The 24,314-nt window shown below is 41.4% G+C and overlaps 2 protein-coding genes across 3 annotated transcripts; both read left to right on the forward strand.

The window, feature by feature from the left end:
• Nucleotides 1-377: 377 nt before the first annotated feature.
• ggnbp2 (gametogenetin binding protein 2) lies at nucleotides 378-15,105 on the forward strand. 2 transcript variants are annotated; one of them, XM_064982429.1, is made up of 14 exons: nucleotides 378-583; nucleotides 1,278-1,402; nucleotides 2,067-2,147; nucleotides 2,306-2,559; nucleotides 2,934-3,032; nucleotides 3,751-3,864; nucleotides 3,983-4,192; nucleotides 8,592-8,766; nucleotides 9,014-9,196; nucleotides 9,669-9,894; nucleotides 12,566-12,691; nucleotides 13,523-13,674; nucleotides 13,896-14,108; nucleotides 14,298-15,105. In XM_064982429.1, the coding sequence occupies exons 2-14, from the start codon at nucleotides 1,310-1,312 to the stop codon at nucleotides 14,484-14,486; spliced, it is 2,115 nt and encodes a 704-aa protein (XP_064838501.1). In that variant the 5' UTR covers nucleotides 378-583; nucleotides 1,278-1,309; the 3' UTR covers nucleotides 14,487-15,105. The 2 variants fall into 2 exon arrangements, with proteins under 2 accessions (XP_064838501.1, XP_064838502.1); XM_064982430.1 differs by having other exon boundaries at nucleotides 379-583; nucleotides 9,669-9,840.
• An 826-nt stretch (nucleotides 15,106-15,931) lies between these two features.
• sap30l (sap30-like) lies at nucleotides 15,932-23,908 on the forward strand. Its single transcript, XM_064982431.1, has 4 exons — nucleotides 15,932-16,680; nucleotides 19,637-19,759; nucleotides 20,048-20,146; nucleotides 22,170-23,908. Exons 1-4 carry the CDS (start codon nucleotides 16,495-16,497, stop codon nucleotides 22,296-22,298), a joined length of 537 nt encoding a protein of 178 aa, XP_064838503.1. The 5' UTR covers nucleotides 15,932-16,494; the 3' UTR covers nucleotides 22,299-23,908.
• Nucleotides 23,909-24,314: the final 406 nt, after the last annotated feature.

Below are 24,314 nucleotides of genomic sequence, written 5' to 3' on the forward strand. Positions count from 1 at the left end.
GATGGATTTTGGCCGATATTCTGCTAATTTTCTCGTCGATGAAACCTTTGATCTCAATACAGTTCTCTGTTCCCAAAACTATAATATGTTACGAAAATTCTTTTTAGACTTTACCCTTTGCCAAAGTATTAAAAAATGCAATTGTTTAGAAGGAGTGCAAAGGCGAATTGAGTTTTTGCACACGCGCACTTCACAGAGTGGGCGTTGCCTAACATAAATATGCAAACTAATTAATAGAACGCACCAATAGGATCTCGCTAAGATCGTGATTGGCTTTGCCCATTTCCTTGCTTGTTCTGCCCACTATGACTCTTTGTTTTCATTTAAAACGACGGGCTGTGGTCTTATCTAGGTTTAGTTATACAAATCTTTGGTCTCTCGTTGCCATACCTCCAAAATCACGAGGTTAAAGGTTAGGGACGTCCCAATAATCTCGGATTGCACAGACCCTGGCCGGAAGTTATTTTTTGTTCGTACGTCTTGAGGGCGAAGGTTACATGAATATTCTACCGCCGGCACATACACCTCTGTCGCACTTGTTTTATTTTATTTTTTTGTATAAAAAGGCAATTTTTAAAAGCGGGTAAGTAATGTACGATGTGTTGCTTGTGTTTTACAAAAATTGTCATTACATGGAAACATGGACAAGATCTGTTATTAAATTATTTACCCTGTCTGAGGCGAGAGTTATCCAGCTGTCTGTGGCGTTTTGACGATTCAATTAGAATTTCCTCAGACCCTGAACGTAACTAACTAACTTAACATAATGTTAACCACAACTAGTTACTAGTAAATATACACAAAGCCTAATCTAACACATGATGACTGGAGTTTTTTGTTTGTTGTATTTTCTTAAAATATTGCGCCTCAGTTTCAAACCAATTGAAGTTATTTTAAAACTATAGCGAGTAAATTTCACTACTGTAATCCCCAATGGTGACATTTATTAGCATTCACTTCACTAGCCAGTTAGCCATGATAAATATACCAGAGACTTGGTACAATTTGTCAACCACGTTATGCGTTTGAAGAATAGCTCAGGAAAATTGTCATCGTTTCCATATTGTCATGACATTTGACTAACCTTAGTTAACTAGTTTAACGATACATTGCAATGTCACCTTCCAATTTTATAATTCTTTTTTTTTTTATTGTGGGGGGGGGGTTCTACGCCATGACACGGCATAGAAATTGAAATGACCCGCGGTGTAAAAACGTTAAGCCCAAGCTATTGGTGAAACTGCGACTGGTGTATTTGTTCCTCCGTCTGTGAACAGGCTGCTACCCACCACGACAGGAGCTGGAAGACATGGCGCGCCTCGTTGCGGTTTGCAGGGACGGGGAAGAGGACTTTCCTTTCCTCGCAAGACAGATTCCCTTATACATCGATGACACTCTCACGGTAAACCAATTTATTTATTTTTACCGTCTCGTACAAGTTGCTGTAGTTAGTTTTTTTCTTTGTAAGGCTTTGCAATCAGATACTCTTCTGAAAGATGCTAGCTATGTCGACCAGGAAACTCAGGTCAAAATGCTTTATTAACGTTGAGTTGTTGAGCGAGATGTGACTACCTGTAACTAGGCCTCTCCAACAAGCTAGCGTTAGCAAGCTAACTTAGCTAGCCCGATTCTCCAACCGGCTTTCCAGTCAGCAATGTTTGTAAGCTCGTTTTATGTCAAAATATCTATCTCGATCTGTCACGAATTTAGAAGGATTCCCTGATGTTACGTTTACGCAATGGATTTTAGAAAAATGTTTTCTGAGCTGTTAGGCCAGCCTAACTGACCAGCTAACCGGCAAAACTGGTAATTGTATGCGGTTGCTAGGTAGCTTGTTAGCTGGGTGGGAGGCTAACCTAAATGGTTATCCTTTGAGCATTATTGGGTACTGAGCCTGGACATGTATATGTTGGCTATGCAGGAACTGTATGGACAGGTTAATGTTGAAATGGCATTCATTTAGTGGATAGTTTGACTTCCTCCACTTAGCCTGTGTACCGGTCTCGTTGTGGGATACTTGTGCTAATGACACTTTACCTATCAATATATGCCCCCTTTTATGACAGATGGTGATGGAGTTTACAGACAGTGTCATGAACCTTGACATTCACCAAATCAACAGCTCTCAGATGAAGCAGTTTGTCGAGGTGAGTGCCGTGAACAGAAGATTTGTGTGTACCTTTCAAACATGTCTGGGTAATATTTACCCATAAGACTGTTGGTCATAGTTTGCTCAAGGATTATGCCTTTTGATACTAAGTCAAGTGGCGTCTCGTGTGCCTGCCTTCTTCTGCCCCCCCCTCAGCATCACAGCATGCTGAAGCAGCAGGACCTGAACATCGCCATGATGGTAACTTCCAGGGAGGTGTTCAGCGCCCTCTCCCAGCTGGTGCCGTGTGTGGGCTGCAGGCGGAGCGTGGAGCGCCTCTTTTCCCAGCTGGTGGAGTCCGGGAACCCGGCACTGGAGCCCCTCACTGTGAAGCCCACCGGCGTGCTGTCTGTCACCAAGACCTGCATGGCTGACGCGAAGACTCTCTACACCCTCTTTTACATCCACGGGTGAGTGAGACACGTGTCAAGAGACTAATACTTCGGTAGCCTTCATACTTACTTGGCCTGTCAGACAGCTTCACATGAAGCCTACCTTTTATTGACCACAAGAACGACTCTTGCTGTGGCCTATCTTTTATCTGTACTTTATTGGCCAATTTACCTAAGAAACAATCTTTCTAAACTGTGCCCTCGATTTGACAGCAGAAATATTACATACTATTTCCTGCGTCCCTGTGAGAATTGGCTGTATTTGTGTGTGTGTGGAAGGTTTTTTTGTTTAGCATATGTAAGTACTGAAACAATCTGACCACTATGTTTTTATGGTAAACTATTAGTATAAGTAATGTGCTAAACAGGAGAATGTTTTTTTTGTTTTGTAGGTCAAAGTTAAATGACATGATCAATGCCATTCCAAAAAGCAAAAAGAATAAACGCTGCCAGTTGCACTCCTTAGAAACACACAAACCAAAGCCTTTGGGGTGAGTCACATTTACCTCTGCTATTTATCATCTATTAAACTGCTTGTATTGAACTTGATGTCATGTATGATTCCATTTTTGAAGAAACAAGTTGTAAAGCCTGTTCTCTCAGACCTTGTACATTAAATGAAGGCTGAATGTCCACATTTGTCATAGCAGGGCCAAACTAGGCTTTTGAAACGGCAGTAAGTCATTTGTGATGTGCCATATTGTAGTGTCTTTGAGAAAATCTCTGAATCTTTAGAGGAGAAGGGAGCGTAGACACAAGGCTAGGTTTAGAGAAAGACAAAGATGGAGGAGCCAAGACAGACCACAGATGTAGCGTCGTTTTTCACTCTGGACCACTTCAGGCCCCCAGCAGGTAGGCAGCAAAGCAAACACAGCTCGTTCATTCAGAGCATTTCTTCGTAGCATTTCCGGACGCTAGTCAGTTAGCGCCAGTCTGAAGTAGTTTTCTTCATTGTCTGGATTATGTCATGCGTTATGTTGTGCACATGTACATCTGTGAAGCTCTATGTTTTTGACAGTAAAATACTTCTGAGTTAAAGAGCATTTTAATCCGGATTTATCCAGTGAATACTCTCCAGTGTTAAGTTGGCACGCTTGTCCTTTTTTGTCACCTCTATCGTGAAGCTGACTCGATAGGTTTATTTATTGAAATAATACGCTGATTGATGAGCCGTGCATGATGTTAACGATGGGGATTTGCTGCTGACAGGGGAAGCTGGATGGATGTGTGGGAGCTCATGTCTCAGGAGTGCAGGGACGAAGTCATCCTGATCGACAGCACCTGCCTCCTGGAGACCCTGGAAACATACTTGCGCAAGCACAGGTAAGTCACGGTAGTGGTTTTAAGTAATATAGGCCATGTTTACATCCAATGGGCTTTATTTTCGCATTCGACTGTTTGGGAAATTTGCACTTGTGTTTTAATCTTCTCTTCCTTTCAGGTTCTGTACTGACTGCAAGAACAAGGTACTGAGAGCATACAACATCCTTATAGGGGAGCTGGACTGCACTAAAGAGAAGGGCTACTGCGCTGCCTTGTACGAGGGACTCCGCTGCTGTCCCCAAGAGCACCACGTTCACGTCTGCTGTGAGACTGACTTCATGGCACATCTGCTGGGCCGGGCTGAGCCGGAGTTCTCCGGAGGTTACGAGTATGTAGACTGCTGCGTTTTCCTTTGTTATATACATATGTAGTAACCTTTAGTACTGGACAAATAAATTGTCGTCTTTTAAACTTAAATAATTCCTTATTTCTTCTAAAAAAAATTGTTGATATTGTAGGAAAGACTTTTGGTCTCCCACATATTAAACAAATGTATATAGAAATACTGGACCAAATGATTGGCCCCACAGCTGGTACTTGATTGCACAGCCTTTAACTGCTCTATTTCTTCAGTGTTTGAGGGGTGCTCTCCACCAACTGCTGTTGTCAGCACTTGCTGTAGGTTTGGATGGGATTCAGCCACTCCACAGGCATGGAGAAACTAGTCACCTTTCGACGAAATTTGCCTTTTTGAATCCAAAATAGGTGACCTATGCGATTCGTGTAGATCCAATGAGAAAGGTTTGGATCGCTACTGGCTGTAAGCGGATGAGTGATGCGCGTTTGGATCGCTACTGGCTGTAAGCGGATGAGTGATGCGCGTTTGGATCGCTACTGGCTGTAAGCGGATGAGTGATGCGCGTTTGGATCGCTACTGGCTGTAAGCGGATGAGTGATGCGCGTTTGGATCGCTACTGGCTGTAAGCGGATGAGTGATGCGCGTTTGGATCGCTACTGGCTGTAAGCGGATGAGTGATGGCGTTTGGATCGCTACTGGCTGTAAGCGGATGAGTGATGCGCGTTTGGATCGCTACTGGCTGTAAGCGGATGAGTGATGCGTGTTTGGATCGCTACTGGCTGTAAGCGGATGAGTGATGCGCGTTTGGATCGCTACTGGCTGTAAGCGGATGAGTGATGCGCGTTTGGATCGCTACTGGCTGTAAGCGGATGAGTGATGCGCGTTTGGATCGCTACTGGCTGTAAGCGGATGAGTGATGCGCGTTTGGATCGCTACTGGCTGCTGTATCCAAGGCTCAGCCAATCGTTCACATAACAGAACGCAGAGCTGCACCTCGACTGAAGAAAGAAGAGACAACCAATTTACTAGTTACAACATCAGCTAGCTCTCTGGAAAGGCTTCTTGCCGTTAGCTAGCTAACGTTAACTCCTCTGATGTTGTAACATTAATGACCTAACCAATTCGCTTTAGTATTAACTGTTATACGACTCCTTGCTGCTGTTGTGCCAAAAATCACCCCTTGCCAGAATTTTGCTGCGACTTGCTTGCTCGTTGAGATTTTTGCTCTTCACTCCGTTGTCAGTTTAGCCTACATTTCACTTATCTTAATAGCAGAAAGCATTTTTGTCTGCAGTTTTCGGTTTGGGCATTTGTTTGAAGTGTATGTGACGGTTCTAGCTTTTATGCCGTTCTGGCGATTTTCCTCTCCCTCCCCCCTTTAGTGCCGCACCCAGGGGCGCACGGTGCCCCCTCCCCCGGGCAATCTTAGTAGCAGAAAGCCCTGGGCGGCTGCCCACGTCGCCCATACCTAAACCCGCTTCTGATTTTTATTAGTCTATAAACACATCTCTTTGCCAAAATTCGTCATCTCGCCCATATCTTATTCGACTAGTATTTGTTAAAGTGTAAGAATAATAATTCAGATGGAGTTGTTCTGAAATGTTTATTTCTCGCCAACATTTTAGTCCCTCTGTTTAATATAACACACATACATTAAGGATTCATCTCGGTTGCATATCCTGACGTGAAGTTTGTTGTATCGAAAGTATTTGACACTTATGTGTGCCACAAAGTATTTGACTTTGGCCACAAAATGAAGGAAATTAGAAGGGGGGTGGGGGAGATTCTGGCAGTTCCTCAAATATATAACACGTTAGTTGCTTACTGGACCCTGGCAATCTGTGTGAAATTAGTTGACTAGCTAACGAACTAACCACGATCTGTTAACTAGTGGTTTCCCTCAACAGTATGTGGTTTATTTTCACAATGACAGAATTAGGTGAAAAATGAGGCGTTGCTTGTTAAACATGTGGATTCAGGGATCAGGTGTAGCTGGAGCTGGGCCTGGTTTTAGCTGGATGCCACTATAGAGGTGAATGGAACAACACACTCTTGCCCTATTTCTCACTACTTCAATACAGTGGATAAAAAGGGGTATGCCAGGTGTACTATCTGCCCGAAAGAGAGAAATCATTGCCTACGAAGGGTATCATGCTCTGCTGGCACATTGTAGAACAGGACAATATTGTTTTGTTGTGTTGAACTTGAAAGTATTATACTTAAAAAAGACTAGACTTGTGCACTTGATCGATGTCTACTATAGTGGCCACTATAATAGAGCAAAAATAGAATGTCTGTTTCATTCTTGTTCTACTTTAAAAAAAATATATATATAATAATCCAAGTGCAATATTTAGGTGTTTGTGAAGGCTGTCATGGTAACAGGCGTTCTATTATAAAGGCTGTCATGGTAACGGGCGTTCTATTATAAAGGCTGTCATGGCTAACTGCAATATTGGTGTTTGAGGTTCATTTGACTTGAGACTTGAGGTTCATTTGCAGTAAAGTCTAGGCAACAAATAATGGAATGCTTTCTTTATACTTTTTATCTGTTTGTTAGGTTCACCTTAACCACTATTTTACACAGACTGATCATATTCTTTTGCTTTAATTAGTTAAAACCTGCATTTCCCCCTAGCAGGGATTTATTTATTTTTATACATGTTTCAGTGCAAAAGAAAAACGTGAGCATGGCGCATGACATCAGCAGACTCAGGGGTTTTGGAGTCCAATGCTTAACAGTGTCCCAAAAACTGTCTCCATTGAAGACCCCAAACACACATCAAAAAAGCACACAGGAATGGTTCAAAAAAGAGTTGCTAGACTATCCAGATCTGAATCGCATTCAAAACCAGCGAGTGCAAAAGTTGGTGGAGGGCATCCACTTTAAACATTGAAGAAGTAGAGGAGTTTGTTGCTTGGGAAAAAATGGGCAAAACCTCCAGTAGAAACGGTACTGCAAACTCATGGCTACAAGGGGTGTTTGTCTGCAGTTGTCTTGGCCAAAGGCTGTGCGACCATCTCCCAGACAGTAATGTTGTCCAGTCACATGACCTCCAGGTCTAGTCCCTAGTGTCCAAGTCTGAATCCTTTATTTATTTAACCTTTATTTAACGAGGCAAGTCAGTTAAGAACAAATTCTTATTTTCAATGACGGCCTAGGAACAGTGGGTTAACTGCTTGTTCAGGGGCAGAACGACAGATTTGTACCTTGTCAGCTCGGGGGTTTGAACTTGCAACCTTCCGGGTTACAAGTCCACCGCTCTAACCACTAGGCTACTCTGCCTCAAGTCACAAGTCCCTTGGTAGTTCTAAAAGTAGTTTTTTTTTTTAATGCAGCATTTCATTACACTAACCAGGTTTCGATCCAATCCTTTTTTTTTATGAAAGTGAAGTACGTTGGATAAAAGAAATGTCACGACCTGCCTGATGGAAAGGGCAAATTTGTCAGTTAACTTTCCAAATGAAATACTCTAGACAGGGTGGGTTCTTTTTGTCTAACTTTTATGTGAGAAATGGATGTGAGAACACCTTTTTATGTTAAAAAAATATATATATATATATATATAACCATATCGAAGTAAACTTGGAGTCATGCGATATGTTATGTGGTCCTACCATTACGACTTTGGGTTTTTTTAGGCTACAGATGAAATAAGTTATGAACTTCACAGGGTGGTGAATGTGCACGGTGATGAACTTGACGTTCCTTTCCAATAAATATCGAGGGTCTTATTCTGATGACATGATGATCGATGCTTGGCTGCTGTTGAAACAAATACTCTTTTGTCCATGATAATCTCATCATGTAGACTATACCCACAATGTATCTGCCAGCTGTTGGCTAGAGAGTACGTGCCAAGACCGGAGTGGGCACAATCGCTATACAACTCAACAGTTTTTGTGACAACCATAACTAGAGTAGAAAATTAGATGAGATGGAATTTTATGTGCACTATGTCATCACGCACAGTCTTTTCTCTGCATCATGTGAATTTTATGGAAACTCATCTCTGGTGGGAAACCAAGGTTTTTATGTGAATTTTAGAATCATTTCAAGGATGCCAATTTTGTCCATGCGAAATCTTAAGTTTACAATTGTGTATTTAGAAAATAAAGTTTACACAAAATAAATTTGCTTCTGCAATGTTGAAAATCCAATAACATGGTGTGGAGCGCAAACTTTTTTTGTTTGTTTTATTTCTCCATTTCTTGTAAAATAAGGAAAGTGCCAGTATATTTGACCAGCACTATAGTAGTGAAGTATGATTCACTCTCCTGGTGACCTTCTGATGTACGTACTTGTAGTTCTTCACTACATTTTTGTTGGCTAGTTAACTGTTCTGGAATTATATGACATTCTAGAATGTCATTATAGAATTAACATGCAAATTCTAACACGACTCCTGCCCTTCTCTCCCGTTTATAGACGCAGAGAACGACACGCCAAGACCATTGACATTGCACAAGAAGAGGTGCTCACCTGCCTGGGCATCCACCTGTACGAGCGACTGCACAGAATCTGGCAGAAACTGAGGGCAGAGGAGCAAACCTGGCAGATGCTCTTCTGCCTCGGCATCGACGCTTTGCGCAAAAGCTTTGAGGTTTGTGTTTGCACGATGCCTGCCAGCATTAGGCTACCAATAACAAGCTTATGTGACAGACATATTTTGTTGATGGAATTGATGTATGGTGAGTGCTTTCCCATCCGACACACGTCTATGTTTACAGTGTTGTGGCATGTCGGTGTATGTATTGATTCATTTGACATAAAAAAAATGATATCATGCTTATTTAGCCAGGACTCCTCTCTTTATAATAACGACGTGGTAACACCCGTTTTCCCCTCAGACGGCGGTGGAGAAGGTGCAGGGCATCAGTCGTCTGGAGCAGCTGTGTGAGGAGCTGTCGGAGGAGGAGAGGGCCAAGGAGCTGAAGCAGGAGAAGAAGAGACAGAAGAAGAAGAACAGACGCAAAAACAAGTGTGGCTTCGACATGTCTGAGCAGGAGGCCGAGGGCAAGAACCTGGCTGAGGTAACGCTTCGTTTTCCCCACACACACACACACACACACACACACACACACACACACACACACACACGAGCACTGAGGCAGCATGACAACAGGGGAAATACCAGTGAGTCTTATAGGAAACTGTTCTCACATGACATCAGCATGCATGTTCCACATTATCTGGTTACCCTCGTCCAGGCTAGAGGTCGGCCTCGAATCCAGGCTAACCATGTTATTGTACGGATTAATAATGCATTCTGTTTGTGACGTTGTTGTTGTTCACACATTGTGCTAAGTCACATTTCAAACTTTCCAAATGCCGTCAGTAGGTTTTAAATGGTTTAAATGGCAAATATAGCTATCAAATGTTCTTGTCTTTAAATTCCTTAACTCTCACTGCCCATAACACTGTCCTCCCTTTTCTATGGTCTGGCCATTTAGGGATGTTACTCTAATAGTGTCCTGTCATTCTCTGTTATCCCCCCCCATGCAGGGTTCATTAGAGTCTGTGGAGAACGGTGGCTGCAAGGCCTGTGGAAGCCGAGAGGAGGAGGAGGGGCATGTCAGCTGTGTGGAGGTGGTTGTCACCAGCAACGAGAGCACTACTTCCTGCAGCTGCCCAGACAGCACCGTGCCCATCCTGGGCTCTCCTAAAGTCAAGAAAGGTAATGCTGTCACCACCATCCAACCATCACTCAAGACCAGACACCTGACCCTGGGTAAGATCAATCTTACCAATGACAGCCGTCCTTTCTGAAATGTGTTTATTTGAGTTAAGGGACCATTTTACAATTGAAATGTGAATCTCAAGAGCAAATGTGATGTATTTATATCATAGCTAGACAGCTAATTGTCATCTTCAGTCCCCGTTGATGAATCGACAGGCTGAACTCTGTGGTTCAGTTCAGTGTATATGTTGCATGATTTTCCCTTTATTCAGACAGGAGGCAGAGTAGCAGTGGGCTTGGGATGTGTACCTACTCTGACTGTAATGATCTATATTGTCAACACCCTGTTGTCTGGCTTATCGTTTTAACATCTAAAATCATTGAAATTGTTGCTTTTTTTATTTTTTATATATTTTATTTCAGTGTATATAAATGCACATTTTGTAAGCTATTCAAAATAATAGCCTAGTCTTTCACAATCATCCATTTGAAGGACTATAGGCTTAATGGAGTAATCTTAAAGTTGTTTTGTGATTTTTAGCATTAAATAAAAACATAGTAACAATGAGAGAGAGAGAACAAACAATTGCAAGCGACTAATGGAATAGGAAGTTGAAACAAACCTGGAACGTTTTGGCCTTAATTCACTAAAATCACTCCTGGCAAACCAAAACAGGCAATGATAGTCTATAGACCTACACGTAGGCTACTGTCAATAAAAGTTTCAGTAGGCTAAACATTACTTATAAATTAATTAATTTGTGTTATTTACAAAACGTTTATTAATGTGATTTGAATTGCACAATGAGCAGTAGGGCATATAAGTTCCTACAGCTGTACTTCAATAAGTGGGGACAAAAAAATAAATGAATTATGAGTTAGAAGTTATCTTACTAACAACTTTATTTTAAATAGCTTACAAATTGTGCATTTTACACTGAACAAAAATATATAAATGCAACAATTTCAAAGATAATATTTTTTTTTTTTACTGAGTTGGTTTCATATAAGGAAATCCGTCAATTGAAATCAGTTCCTATTTTATGGATGTCACATGACTGGGAATACAGATATTCATCTGTTCATCACAGATATCTTAAACAAAACAACAAAGATCACGCTGAAACCTGAGGTGATGGCGGCGGATGAATGACACGACAATGGGCCTCGGGGGGGGGGGGATCTCGTCACGGTATCTCTGTGCATTCAAATTGCCATAGATAAAATGTAATTGTGTTCGTTGTCCGTCGCTTATGCCTGCCCATACCATAACCCCACTACCACCTTAGGGCACTCTGTTCACAACATTGACATCAGCAAACCGCTCAAATAGGCCTAGTTTCCAGGCTATGCCTTTTGCCTATCGAACTGCAAATCCAACACATACAATCAGAAAAAACAAATGATTATTTATAACATTCTTTATGATTCTATTTTAATAAAAACAACATATGAACATTGACTTAGGCTAAAAACAAATAGCCTAAGCATATTATGATGTGCATATTGAACTGTACACATCCTAAATATAGGCATGCAAGTTACTCAATAAAGTAGCCTACAACAACAACAAACAACAACAACAAAAAATGCTATTAAGTCTTACGGTTTGACAGAATATTTTTTTCCTATGCTTGGGGCTGTCTGTCTTCCAATAAGATGCATCTAGATTTGAATATAGGCCACCACTTTTTTTTATATATATTTTTTTTTTAAGTGCAACGAGGAACCATTTTAGGCGTAGTTGCTTTACCATGTCTGGCAGGGAACACCAGAATGTTGACCTTTTCTGCCCCAGAGTAGTGAATTCAGCAGGATGGATGGACTTGTAAATGTTGACAGGGTTTGTAGTCTGTCCATCCTTTTCCCTGAATCTTTTTGCATATTCTGCAAAAAACTTCGGTCAGGTCTTTTGCTGCTGTTCCTGCATCTTTATTAGAATGACGTTATGCACCAAATCACACTTCTGTTATAACCAATGTGTAGTTTATATTGTGTTTTTCCTGCCATTTGACGCCTACGGGTGCAACTATATCTGGACAGGATGATGTGTCATTTCAGACATTGCCTAACCTGTGTGTGTGTGTGTGTGTGTGTGCGCACACGAACAAAAGTATGTGGACACCTGCTGGTTGAACATCTCATTCTAAAATCTTTGAAATTAATATGGAGTTGGTCCCCCCCTTTCCTGCTAGAACAGATTCCACTCTTCTGGGAAGGCTTTCCACTAGATGTTGGAACATTGCTGCTATAACAGCCTCCACTCTTCTGGGAAGGCTTTCCACTAGATGTTGGAACATTGCTGCTATAACAGCCTCCACTCTTCTGGGAAGGCTTTCCACTAGATGTTGGAACATTGCTGCTATAACAGCCTCCACTCTTCTGGGAAGTCTTTACACTAGATGTGGGAACATTGCTGCTATAATAGCAGGGCAGAAATTTGACTAAACTGACATGTTGGAAAGGTGACATCCTATGACGGTGCCACGTTGAAAGTCACTGAGCTCTTCAGTACAGGGCATTCTGGTGCAAATGTTTGTCTATGGAGATTGCATGGCTGTGTGCTTGATTTTATACACCTGTCGGCAACGGGTGTGGCTGAGATGGCCGAATCCACTGAAGGGGTGTCTGCATACTTTTGTATATATGTCGGGGGGGGCATTACCTGCAAGACCAGCCTCAATGAGTGTATATATAATTAATTGTTTGGTCATTTCTTTAGGTCTTTCGCCTCACAGTAATGGGAGTGACTGTGGTTACTCGTCTAGCATGGAAGGCAGCGAGCCTGGCTCACAGGAAGGATGTGACGTTGCCTGCGCTGAGGGTATCTGCAACCACCACGAAGCAGGTTGGTCCATCTTCAGTTAATGGTCTGTATAGTGGCTAGTTGTGTCAAAGCTAGAACAAAATGGGGATTCGTAACGTTTTAGGGGGGAAAAACTATCCCGAAAAATGTTTTTTTTTTTTTTTTTTTTTTTTTTTCACAAGTTTTAATCACAGTGCAGTTATTACAAAACATTTTCTGTGTTCTGGCCTAACTAGACGATAGGCTGTTAAGGGGAACCCGTGTAAGAGGTGAATTTGCGAGGCCTGGAAGACGAGACACGGATTACGAAGTCCTATGCGCTTGCTCCACCTGCTCTTTCTCTTTGCTAATGATGCGCGTGTGTGTTCAGTCTTCGGTCTGTTGCCTGTAGATGATCCTAAGCTATTCTTTGATGATAGCCTCTGCTTTACTGAAGGTATCAGGTATTGCTTGACAAATAATTGCGAGATACAGCTTTTCGCTATTCACGTGGAATTTTAAGAATTTTTCTTATGGTTTTAACAGCCCCCCCCCCCCAAAAGAATGCTGTATACCTTATGACCCCCCTTGTTGTTCCATCCCTAGTAGTGTTTTTTTTTTTTTTTTTTACCTTTATTTAACCAGGCAAGTCAGTTAAGAACACATTCTTATTTTCAATGACGGCCTAGGAACAGTGGGTTAACTGCCTGTTCAAGGGCAGAACGACAGATTTGTACCTTGTCAGCTCGGGGGTTTGAACTCACAACCTTCTGGTTACTAGTCCAACGCCCTAGGCTACCCTGCCGCCCCAACCCGTTTTGCTGTTTGTCATTGTGTGGAATGCTCAGAATTTGCCATTGAATGCTTGTCATATCCGTGTCTTGTCATCTGAAGGAGACTACTTGTGTGGTCATCAATGTGCTGAAGACAAGGAAGAGGACTGCATGGACAGCTGTGTGGAGTGCTGGGCCAGCTCTGAAGAGAACACTAAGGGCAAAAAGAAGAATAAGAGAAGAAAGAACAATGGCTTGTTATCTTACCATCAGGTTAGATGAGAATGTCCTTATGGATGGGATTTAGCAGGAATTCCTGCTTTAAAAAATATATATATATGTTTTTTTTCCCATTCATATAGCTTATAATTGAAATGGACCTTTCCCCTAGCCAGATTTTCCTGGTGGATATGTTAGCCCAGTCAGAGATGTGATCTGGTCATTCATTGCTTCTCAGGTAAAACTATTAAAAATAAACTTTCTTTCTCAACCAGGGTCCAAATGCAGAGGTTTGTGTTATGGAAGAGAACAGGAAAGGGCAAAACACCGCTGCAACATCACCCGTGTGCAGAACCAAAGAGACGTGTGCCCAGTTGTGCCTCGACATCTTTTCTAGTATCCCACTGCAGTTACCACGGGCAGAACATCGAAAGAACATCAGCCATTATCTGGAGGGTACCAGTGCCAAGAGTCTCATGGAACTGCTGGTCAGTGTCATTTTTTTTTTTTCAAAAAGTTGGGATGGTCACTTCAGTGTTGACATCATTATTTGTACTAGTTTTGAGTTCCATGAGAGTTGGTAGGATGTAAATGTTTATTCAATGCGTGTGTTTGTGTGTTTTGAAAGGTCCATTTGATCAGTGCTTTTTTTGTGTTTTTATTTGTACTAAAAACAGGATGACTCTGAAGTGACTTCTGATGAAGAGAACTGCCTCACGCAGGATGAGATCCAGTCGTTTGTGGACAACAACAAGTCCTTCTACAACAACCGTGACCAGTACCGACAGCGCCTGAAAGATAAATTCACCAAGTACTGCCACGGAGGTGCAGATTGGTTTGCTGCTACCACCACCAGCGTCAATTAATGAATTAGCTCCTGTTGCACTACTCTACTGTCATGATATCTTGTTACTGGGACAACACACATGGTGATTACCACCCCTCTGCTCACACCGCCTTTTAAAGGAGAAAGAATTCAGTAGTACATTTTAGAGTCTTGTTCAATGAGCTCCCCCCACCCTCCCTTTGTTAAATGAGCCCCCATTCCCTCTTTGGTTGAAGTACATGTGGTTCCTATTTTCCCACCTTTGTTCATCTTCTGTCACCTCTACCTGTTCATCTTGTCACCACCGTCCTTGTTGTCGTCCGTCCCACCCTGACCAAACCCGGTTTCTTTTCTGGTCTCATTTTGTAGGGCTGTTGGTTTAGAGCACAGTGGATCTGATCATTTAGCTTGCAAGCTGTGACATTAGGGTTTAGATGTTAGTCTTATTTTTTTGTTTTTGCATTTTCCATTTTTTTCTCTTCCTCTGTGATGCTTCATTTTAGTGGGAAAAGTTGTACCAATAAATGTGTACAGAAATTATATAATCTGAATAGATTTTACAGTAAAACATCCATTTATAACAGGGGTTGGATGTGATGTTAAGGGTGCAATGTGTAAAATTGACAAAATAAAGAATATTTATTAATATGCATTAGAAAGTTGTTTGTGCAGTGTAACTTTTTTTTCTAATGACATGGCAACCAGCTCGTGCTATGTTCATAAAGACACCAGGAGATGGCGTGATATGACGAGTTTACCCTCACAGATTGGGAGCTGACCATTACATAGTGAGGATGACGTTTTGTCTCCTTTAAAGATTCACAATGTTTAAGCATTGAATGCGTCTTTCGCCTAGTTCCAGCCATATTTGTGATCTCAAACCACCAACCACCATTTTATTTGCAGCACTATTGGATTTGAGTTCGTCACTTTTTTTTTTTCTTTTTAACCCCTTTTGTCATATGAATCTATTTTTATTCATCTTTAGAAGCTAGTATAATTTATAAATAAGAAACTATCCAGGGCCCGCTTCCCAAAATAATCCCAAAGCTAAATGCATCGTTAGAATCATAGGAACCAGTGAATATAATGCCGTAAGATTTATTTTGGGGAAACCGGGACCAGGACTGGCTGAGCAAGTTATTTGTTTTAATTTTCCAGTCATCGGATGTAACAAAATGACTTCTGCGTTGGAAATGTCAGAACGAATGCGTTATGAAATCATATTCGAAAGGAGGCTTGCGTTAGCAGAGTACATGATTTATCAGTAGGTGCACACTAAAATCACATGTCTATTTTGCAATATGAAGATTACTCATGAACACAGTGGAGGTGTCAGACTCGTCTTTTCATACTAAACAAATACGCGTCCTGATCCAGGAAGTAACATAACTGAATGATTGACATTGTTTTTTAACCAACCGAAGAGCAATCTAAACATGTTAATTCCGCCTCTATTAGAAAATAACCAATAGTGATCCAGGAAGAACTTCCGCTGCAGGAACAAGGCATGTTCATTGTACAAGACTCTTCTGAAAGAATACCGCGACTATTATTAAGGTGAAGTCTGAAATATGTGATTACTTCAAAGTTGTTTAATCAGTTAAAAACTACTTTTGTGTTCCGATTTAGTTTGATATGTGTTAACCGGTTGGAGCCGCATGTACGAATGACCGAAAAGTAAAGGTTGCACGTTGTACAAAATCGACATCACCGTTTTTGTCGGCTCAGGAATTTGTTCGCTAGCACAGCTAGCTTTGATAGCAAGCCACCTTGTGGTCCTGTCTTGGCATTCTAGCCTGTATTGTGGTATGGATTATTTTGATTTTTTAAAATCTATATACAGTTTCTAGTTTGATCAGGAATCTCGTTTTTAAAGTGTAATTTTAATAGTTTTTCCGCATTTTGTTTAATTTGAGAAAAACAGCTTTCTAGTTCACGCTTGTCTGTATAAAAAAAAAAGGAGGGGGGGGACATTTTGGGAGGAGAAAATAACGTTCTCAGTGGGGTTTTTTTACAACAAAAAAACATCCCCAAACCCAACAATCATGAACGGGTTCAGCACTGAAGAAGACAGCCACGACGGCCCCCCAGCGCCGCCGTTTTACGGTCAGACTTGTTGTTTGATTGAGGACGGTGAGCGCTGCGGACGATCAGCTGGAAACGCCTCCTTCAGCAAACGGATCCAAAAAAGCATATCGCAGAAAAAACTAAAACTGGACATCGACAAAAGCGTAAGTGTTTTATTGCTAACTAACGTTAGTTGTCTCAACCATTTGAGACTATGTAGTTCGTCCCCATAGACATCCCCTTCTACCAACTGGCTAAGCAAACCAAGCACTTGCTAATCGAGCAAGCTTGTCAAATTCAACCTCACTCTTTTGATTATAAGGTTTGTTCTGCGCCATAATTATGTATCACGGAAAATGGTGGACTTCTCTCTGACTGCTTATGGTTTCATTTGGAGTAGCAGCCAGTGGGACAGCAAACAAGAAAGGGTTTCTCCCCCACCTCCAATCCAAGCCTTGGCTGGCAGTTTCACCCTGCGTAGATAGTCTTTTCCACGCCTCCACTCCCTAAAATGGCTGTTACTAAGGAAGCTATAGGTTGTCTTGGGGGGGGACACAAAAGTTACGAGGCAGTTCTATTTGGCTACAAGCAAGTGTGACGAAGAAGGAGGAGAAAATAAACTCCCTAGTGTATAGTTGTCTGTAAAATGTATACAATGTATCCGCGACAGGCAGATCGCACTCTTGTCTTTCAGCACTCAATGCTATAAGGTGTTTCGCAACCACCGCACCGATTGAACTTGAAATGTAAAATTGCGGCTTTGCTATCTGGAAAACGACACATTGCTGTGTTCTGGTCAGGGGTGTGGATTCTTGCTCCCGAACTACTAATATAAGATGAAAGGTCCCCAAGTGCTGAACCGTGGCCATTTCTCTTAGATGATTTTATGCACAATGGTTGAGTATAGGGAAACCTGCTCATTTATTTTTTTATTTAACTAGAACAATTTGTTATTTACAATGACGGCCTTGTTCAGGGGCAGAACAATAGATTTTTTTTACCTTGTCAGCTTGGGGATTTGATCTAGCAACCTTTCTGTTACTGGCCTAACACTCTAACCACTAGGCTACCTACCGCCCCTACACTCTAACCACTAGGCTACCTAACCCCCCTACACTCTAACCACTAGGCTACCTACCACCCCTACACTCTAACCACTAGGCTCCCTACCGCCCCTACACTCTAACCACTAGGCTACCTACCACCCCTATACTCTAACCACTAGGCTACCTACCGCCCCTACACTCTAACCACTAGGCTACATAAGGCCAGAATTTTGGCTTCCTCTTCCTGTGGCACTCCCAACGCAATATTACCAGAGCTACCACACTTGGTTAAGCTAACTCAAATAGAAATAATTATTCCCTCTGCTTTCCCAAATTATCTTTTGTCAAGAACACCAGCTAAATACAAAATTATGTGGAAACCTACGTTATGGGGAGTTAAACTGGCCTAGTTGAATAGCACATTGAGGCGGCAGGTAGCCTATTGGTTAGAGTGTAGGGGAGGCAGGTAGCCTAGTGGTTAGAGTGTAGGGGCGGCAGGTAGCCTAGTGGTTAGAGTGTAGGGGCGGCAGGTAGCCTAGTGGTTAGAGTGTAGGGATGGCAGGTAGCCTAGTGGTTAGAGTGTAGGGGCGGCAGGTAGCCTAGTGGTTAGAGTGTAGGGACGGCAGGTAGTCTAGTGGTTAGAGTGTAGGGATGGCAGGTAGCCTAGTGGTTAGAGTGTAGGGACGGCAGGTAGCCTAGTGGTTAGAGTGTAGGGACGGCAGGTAGCCTAGTGGTTAGAGTGTAGGGGCGGCAGGTAACCTAGTGGTTAGAGTGTAGGGGCGGCAGGTAGCCTAGTGGTTAGAGTGTAGGGGCGGCAGGTAGCCTAGTGGTTAGAGCTTTCGACTAGAACAGATCCCTGAAGCTGAATCTGTCGTTCAGCCCCTGAACAAAGCAGTTAACCCTTTGTTCCCCATAGGCCGTCATTGTAAATAAGAATGTGTTCTTAGCTGCCTACAACAGCCTAGTTAAATAAAGATTAAATAAATCAATTGAAATAGTGTCACCTCTGTCACACCCAAAAGGAGAATTATCTGGTGAAATTTTGATTGTTTTTCCACTTGTGCATCATCATAATTATACAGTACCAGTCAAAGTTTGGACACATGCATGTACTCATTCAAAGGTTGTTCTTTCTTTTTACTATTTTCTACATCAAAACTGTGAAATAACACATGGAATCATGTCGTAACCCAAAAAGTGTTAAACAAAAAAAATATATACATTTGAGATTCTTCAAAGTAGCCACCCTTTGCCTTGATGACAACTTTGCATTCTCTCAACCAGCTTCATGAGGTAGTCACTTGGAATGTTTTTCCTACAGTCTTGAGGGAGTTCCCACATATGCTGAGCACTTGTTGGCTGCTTTTTCTTCACTCTGCTGTCCAACACATCCCAAACCATCTCAATTGGGTTGAGGTCGGGTAATTGTGGAGGCCAGGTGATCTGATGCAGCACTCCATCACTCTCCTTCTTGGTTAAATAGCCCTTACACAGCCTGGAGGTGTGTTTTGAGTCCGTGTCCTGTTGAAAAACAAAACAAATGATAGTCTTTCTAAGTGCAAACTAGATGGGATGGCGTATCGCTGCATAATGCTGTGTTCGCCATGCTGGTTAAGTGTGGACTGTCGTTTCTCTTTGATTATTTGAGCTGCTCTTGCACTAATATGGACTTGGTCTTTTACCAAATAGGGCTATCTCCTGTATACCACCCCTACCTTGTGACAACACAAGTGATTGGCTCAAACGCATTAAGAAGGAAAGAAATTCCACAAATTAACTTTTTACAAGGCACACCTATTAATTGAAGCTGGTTGAGAGAATGCCAAGAGTGTGCAAAGCTGTCATCAAGGCAACGGTTGGCTACTTTGAAGAATCTCAAATATAAAATATATTTTGATTAGTTTAATAAAAAATTTTGGTTACTACATGATTCCATATGTGATATTTCATAGTTGTGATGTCTTCACTATTATTCTACGATGTGGAAAATAGTAAAACAAAAATATATATATATAAATACCCAGGAATGTGTGTCCAAACTTTTGACTGGTACTGTATATCTGTTTTATTTTAGGTTCGACATCTCTACATATGCGACTTCCACAAAAACTTTATCCAGAGTGTCCGTAACAAGAGGAAGAGGAAGACGAGCGACGACGGAGGGGAGTCTCCGGACCGTGACGTGGAAGTTCCAGAGGTAACAGCCCCATTGTCTTCCCTTTAATCATCTTCCTCTAAAACACAACATTTCTTCTCAATAGGAAACATCCTTGTTGAAGAAAGAAAATACCAACAAGTTGAATAGATATGAAAGACAACATAAGATGGCTATTTGACACAAATTCCTAACTGCGTGAAATCTCTTAAGCGTTTTTTTTTACGTGAAATGTAATTGATAAGAGAACAGTAAAAGGTGCTTAAACATATTAAATCCTTTATGGATAACACACCTGTCTTTCCTCACGGTCTGTCTCTGTGATGTTAGGTGGACCTGTTCCAGCTTCAGGTAAACACACTGAGACGCTACAAGAGACACTACAAGCTGCAGACCAGACCTGGCTTAAACAAGGCCCAACTGGCTGAGGTAGACCTACATTTTAAAATGTTGTTAAAGTTCACTCTCTGATTCAGAAAGACTTAGTCAGTGCATTCAAGTAAGGAAGTTAGCTAAAGACAACCAAGTATCGCAGTCAAATAAAACTTTTATCAAAATAAACGACTGTTAGAGAAACTAGTGCTTAGTAAGAAATACAAGTGCCTGTGTTACATCAAGGTCTACTAGTCAGCCTACAGCAGTACTGTGTATGTAAGATGTTATAGATGGGTAACAGTGTACCCACCAGTAGGGTATCTAACAACATTTTCCAGCTAAAGACAAGCATCGGGCACTTTTTCTTCTTTTTTTATTTTTTATTTTGATGAATGTGTTCATCCTATATGCTGTATTGATATTTTGCAATCTAGATGTACTTTTTAATACTGGACTACTACCTACCAAGTCTCCCAGCAGGCTAAAAACAAACTGCAACTTGCCAAACCAGTTCAGTTGAACAGCTGCTCCGTGCTGGCCAAAGAGTCGCTGGCTGGTAGAATGGAAACACCTAGTTGGATAAGTGCCAGTTCAACCGACAGGAGTTGAAACTACTTTGTGTCACTCCCATTCCATGTCCAAATAAGCTTATTCCAACCTAATTTGGGCTTGGACTGCTTAGAGTTAATATATCCATAGGACATTTTCAGTGCAATGTTTATTGCCACAGTGACAGTAGATGGACTTTAAAAATGTTACGTCACAGATTTCAACATTTGCGTTCATTTTTTTGCGTACAATGCAGCTCTGTAATATATATATATAACTAGTGTCCCATCAAAGAACTCGGTAAGCTGTCTCAGAAGGACTTAACTCTGTTAGAGCTAACTTCTGTCTTGGGGTTTCGCTAGGATAATTATTCTTAGTGATTTTCCTGTAAAGGGGTACCCTCACCCTCAGTAGGTGTGCCCAGCCCATCCAATGGCCCATAATATAAATATTATTATTATTTACCATGATGTATGTGGTGTGGGAGACCAATTACACACTAATTGGACATAGACGGATTGTTAGGAGAATTTGTGAAATCGACATGTAATCTTGCAGCTGGCTCGACTCCTGTCCTTACAAATAGTCCTCTATGATGTTTCCAGCCCGACCCGGTGATGCGGGGGGGTCGTTGCGGGAGCTGGCTGAAATAAATGAAACTGCCCTGTAAGTTGAATGTTTCCCCAGGCTGTAGAGAGGCCCAGGCCTCCATTAATGAGCCTGTCACATCATTAATAAAGTGCACGCCAACAGGTCCAACCAATTACAGCTCTCCATGTGCCGCCCACATTGAGTGGAACTGTCAGCCTTAAATGGAGCTGGGTGAAACTACACAGAGGATGTTTATTTCCCCTCGCGCTTGTTATTTTAAATTCAAAATGATCTCTGTGTTTTGGGTTTAGAAGGGGATTGAATGTCTCCTAGAAACACATCTTGTGGATTTATACATGGGGTTCTAATCCTTGACAGTATTGGGGGGACTCGATGTTTTTGTCACTTTGTGGTTAACCAGACTGGTGATCTCACTTGGTCTTTGTTGGTCTTGCCTCCTGCTTTTAAATATAACATTCTATATTCAATACCACTAATCTTTGCCAGATTTTTTTTATTTTATTTTTATTAAAGTGGGCAGAAATTAACTGGATGTTCAATCAATAGAGGGATTACACTGACTTCCTCTTTCTCTCTGATGTACTCTCTGATATATATATATAACCTTTCTCTCTGATGTACTCTCTGAAATATAGAACCTTTCTCTCCTCTGTGATAAATTAATCATTTAAATCTAGAACGTTGTTCTCCTCTGTGATAACAAGAGTGATTTTTAAATCTAGAACGTTGTTCTCCTCTGATAACTTAGTGATTTTTAAATCTAGAACGTTGTTCTCCTCTATGATAACAAGAGTGATTTTTAAACCTAGAACGTTGTTCTCCTCTATGATAACAAGAGTGATTTTTAAATCTAGAACGTTGTTCTCCTCTCTGTCACAACTAAATGATTTTTTTCTCCAATGTTATTTGTTTTCAGACTGTCAGTCGTCACTTCCGGAATATCCCGGTGAACGAGAAGGAGACTCTGACATATTTCATTTATATGGTGAAGAGCACCAAAAGCCGACTGGACCAGAAGTCGGATGGTAGCAAACAGCTGGAGTGAAGGCCACCGATTTAACTTCCCATTACCAAGACTTGGACACGTGTGTTTGATAACAAGGTGTTTTCCGACAGGCAGCCAAAACTGATCTTAAGACAGTTGTTGAGACTCCGCAGGGTAATGTAATGCTGTAATGTGAATATGCTGATATGTACAAAATGCACAGATTATGAAGAAATCAGCAAGAAAGGTAGAATGCAATGTATGATAACTGCCTTAAAGATGTTTGTTTTGGGTTTTTTTTTTTTTTTTTTTTTTTGCATTGACTGTTAACAACTTTTGAAGAAGAAAAATGGTTTGTGCCAAACCAGAGAGTGCAAACTTAAGATATCAATAAACTGGACAGGGTGCATTTTGTGAATGAAAAGATCATTTAAAAAGGTTTTAATAAGCACTGTACATTTTCCTGTTGTCCAGCTAGTACTCCTTCTGTTATCCGGTGGTGTGACATGCATGTGAAGACTGAGGAAGTTGAATGATGGAGCATTTTGGCAGACCCTTTTCACAGTTTTTGTTTCTCTCACTCAGACTTTTCCCTCTCCTCTATCTTCTACACTGAAACACACACAGACTGAAGTGGTGTTTCAGTTAAAAACAAGTTATTTTCAAATATTGGTGTCAAAAAAATTCTATATATTTTTTTTTTCTTTACCCACTACCTTTTTGTGATAAATATAAGAACAGTACTTTAGTTCATCATTGATTGTAAGATTTCTATGTGAAGTTGTGTTTCTGGTGGGAGTAACTATTTCGACAGTTGTTTTAGATTTTTGTCATTTATCATACTTTCAGCATTTGAGACTAACTTTAAGCAATTAATTGAAGCTGTGTTCATTAGAGTGGGAAATGCCTTATTACCACAATATATTATTTCCAAAGCAAACGTTGTTGCTCTACTTACACCGGCACAATATAGAAAGTCTCAACTTTGGAGAGCAGTGAACTGTGTTTGAACCACCTAAATTGCTTTCACAGTGCACAATGAGCACTCTCTGTACTTTTGCTCTAGTGTTTACAATATGTTAGTTCTATTCTATTGGAATGTATTTCTGAGGAATCATGTCACCCTGGACTTGTCAAGTCCATTTCCTTTCCTGGCACAGTGTTGAAATAATGTGTTGTCTCGTGGATCACAGTACCAACTATAGTCACTAGAGGAAGATGGCAGTTGTTTTTTTGTTTTTGTTTTTGCTTCCTCTGTGTCGCTAATTAATGACTTTCTTCACTTCAACACCACTGTATGTTCACTGGTTTGTTTGAGTCAGTGGTCTCTCCACAGATGATGGTATGTCTTTTTAGTATTGATTTGTTTCCAATTTACCCCTGTCCTTATTTATAAGTCCCAAGAAATAAGTCATGTCTGCTGCGTTCCATGTTACACCGTCAGAGAGCCATGTCAGGTGTGTCATTGCTGAAGTATCGATGGCTCTTCTTTTTTTTTGTCGCTTGTAGCCTTGTTAGCACCATATAGATTTCCCCTCTTGAATATATTGGCTGTGCTGCGTTAATACTGTAATGGCTGTGCTGCGTTAAACCTAACTGTTGTAATAGATAATACGTGTATTTAAATATGGCTGCGTATTGCTTTTAATAAACGTATTGTACATAGATAATGGCTTGTCTTTTTTTAATTGCTGTGTGGGGTAGTCACTCTCTTTTTGTGATTTAGTAGCTGGATAGAATTAGTAAGGGACGAACTGCTCTCCTTCCATGCTTTTTCAACCACAGACAGTGGAGTTGTCATGCAGCCCTATCACTAGTGTTGCAGATTTACAGTGCACCTCTACCGCATGCATTAGCCTCGACCGCATGCCTCTACCGCATGCATTAGCCTCGACCGCATGCCTCTACCGCATGCATTAGCCGCGACCGCATGCATTAGCCTCTACCGCATGCATTTTCCTCCACCTTCTCTCTGTAGTTACTCGATCTACCGGTAGGTGTCAGCAGCATTCTGTTGGGCTCCAGTGGTTGATCGGCAGAAACAACGCTAGACCTACACCTACATGAAGGTAGCAG

The sequence above is a fragment of the Oncorhynchus masou genome, chromosome 12 (assembly GCF_036934945.1).
Source record: "Oncorhynchus masou masou isolate Uvic2021 chromosome 12, UVic_Omas_1.1, whole genome shotgun sequence".
Lineage (NCBI taxonomy): Eukaryota > Metazoa > Chordata > Actinopteri > Salmoniformes > Salmonidae > Oncorhynchus > Oncorhynchus masou.

What these genes read in the sequence shown, in the direction of transcription:
- ggnbp2 (XM_064982429.1), top strand. Translation starts at nt 1,310, where the DNA reads ATGGCGCGCCTCGTTGCGGTTTGCAGGGACGGGGAAGAGGACTTTCCT. An exon ending in ACCCTCTTTTACATCCACGG is followed by an intron (nt 2,560 to 2,933) that starts GTGAGTGAGACA and finishes TTTGTTTTGTAG; the next exon opens with GTCAAAGTTAAATGACATGA. An exon ending in CTGCAACCACCACGAAGCAG is followed by an intron (nt 12,692 to 13,522) that starts GTTGGTCCATCT and finishes TGTCATCTGAAG; the next exon opens with GAGACTACTTGTGTGGTCAT.
- sap30l (XM_064982431.1), top strand. Translation starts at nt 16,495, where the DNA reads ATGAACGGGTTCAGCACTGAAGAAGACAGCCACGACGGCCCCCCAGCG. An exon ending in AACTGGACATCGACAAAAGC is followed by an intron (nt 16,681 to 19,636) that starts GTAAGTGTTTTA and finishes GTTTTATTTTAG; the next exon opens with GTTCGACATCTCTACATATG. An exon ending in GTGACGTGGAAGTTCCAGAG is followed by an intron (nt 19,760 to 20,047) that starts GTAACAGCCCCA and finishes CTGTGATGTTAG; the next exon opens with GTGGACCTGTTCCAGCTTCA.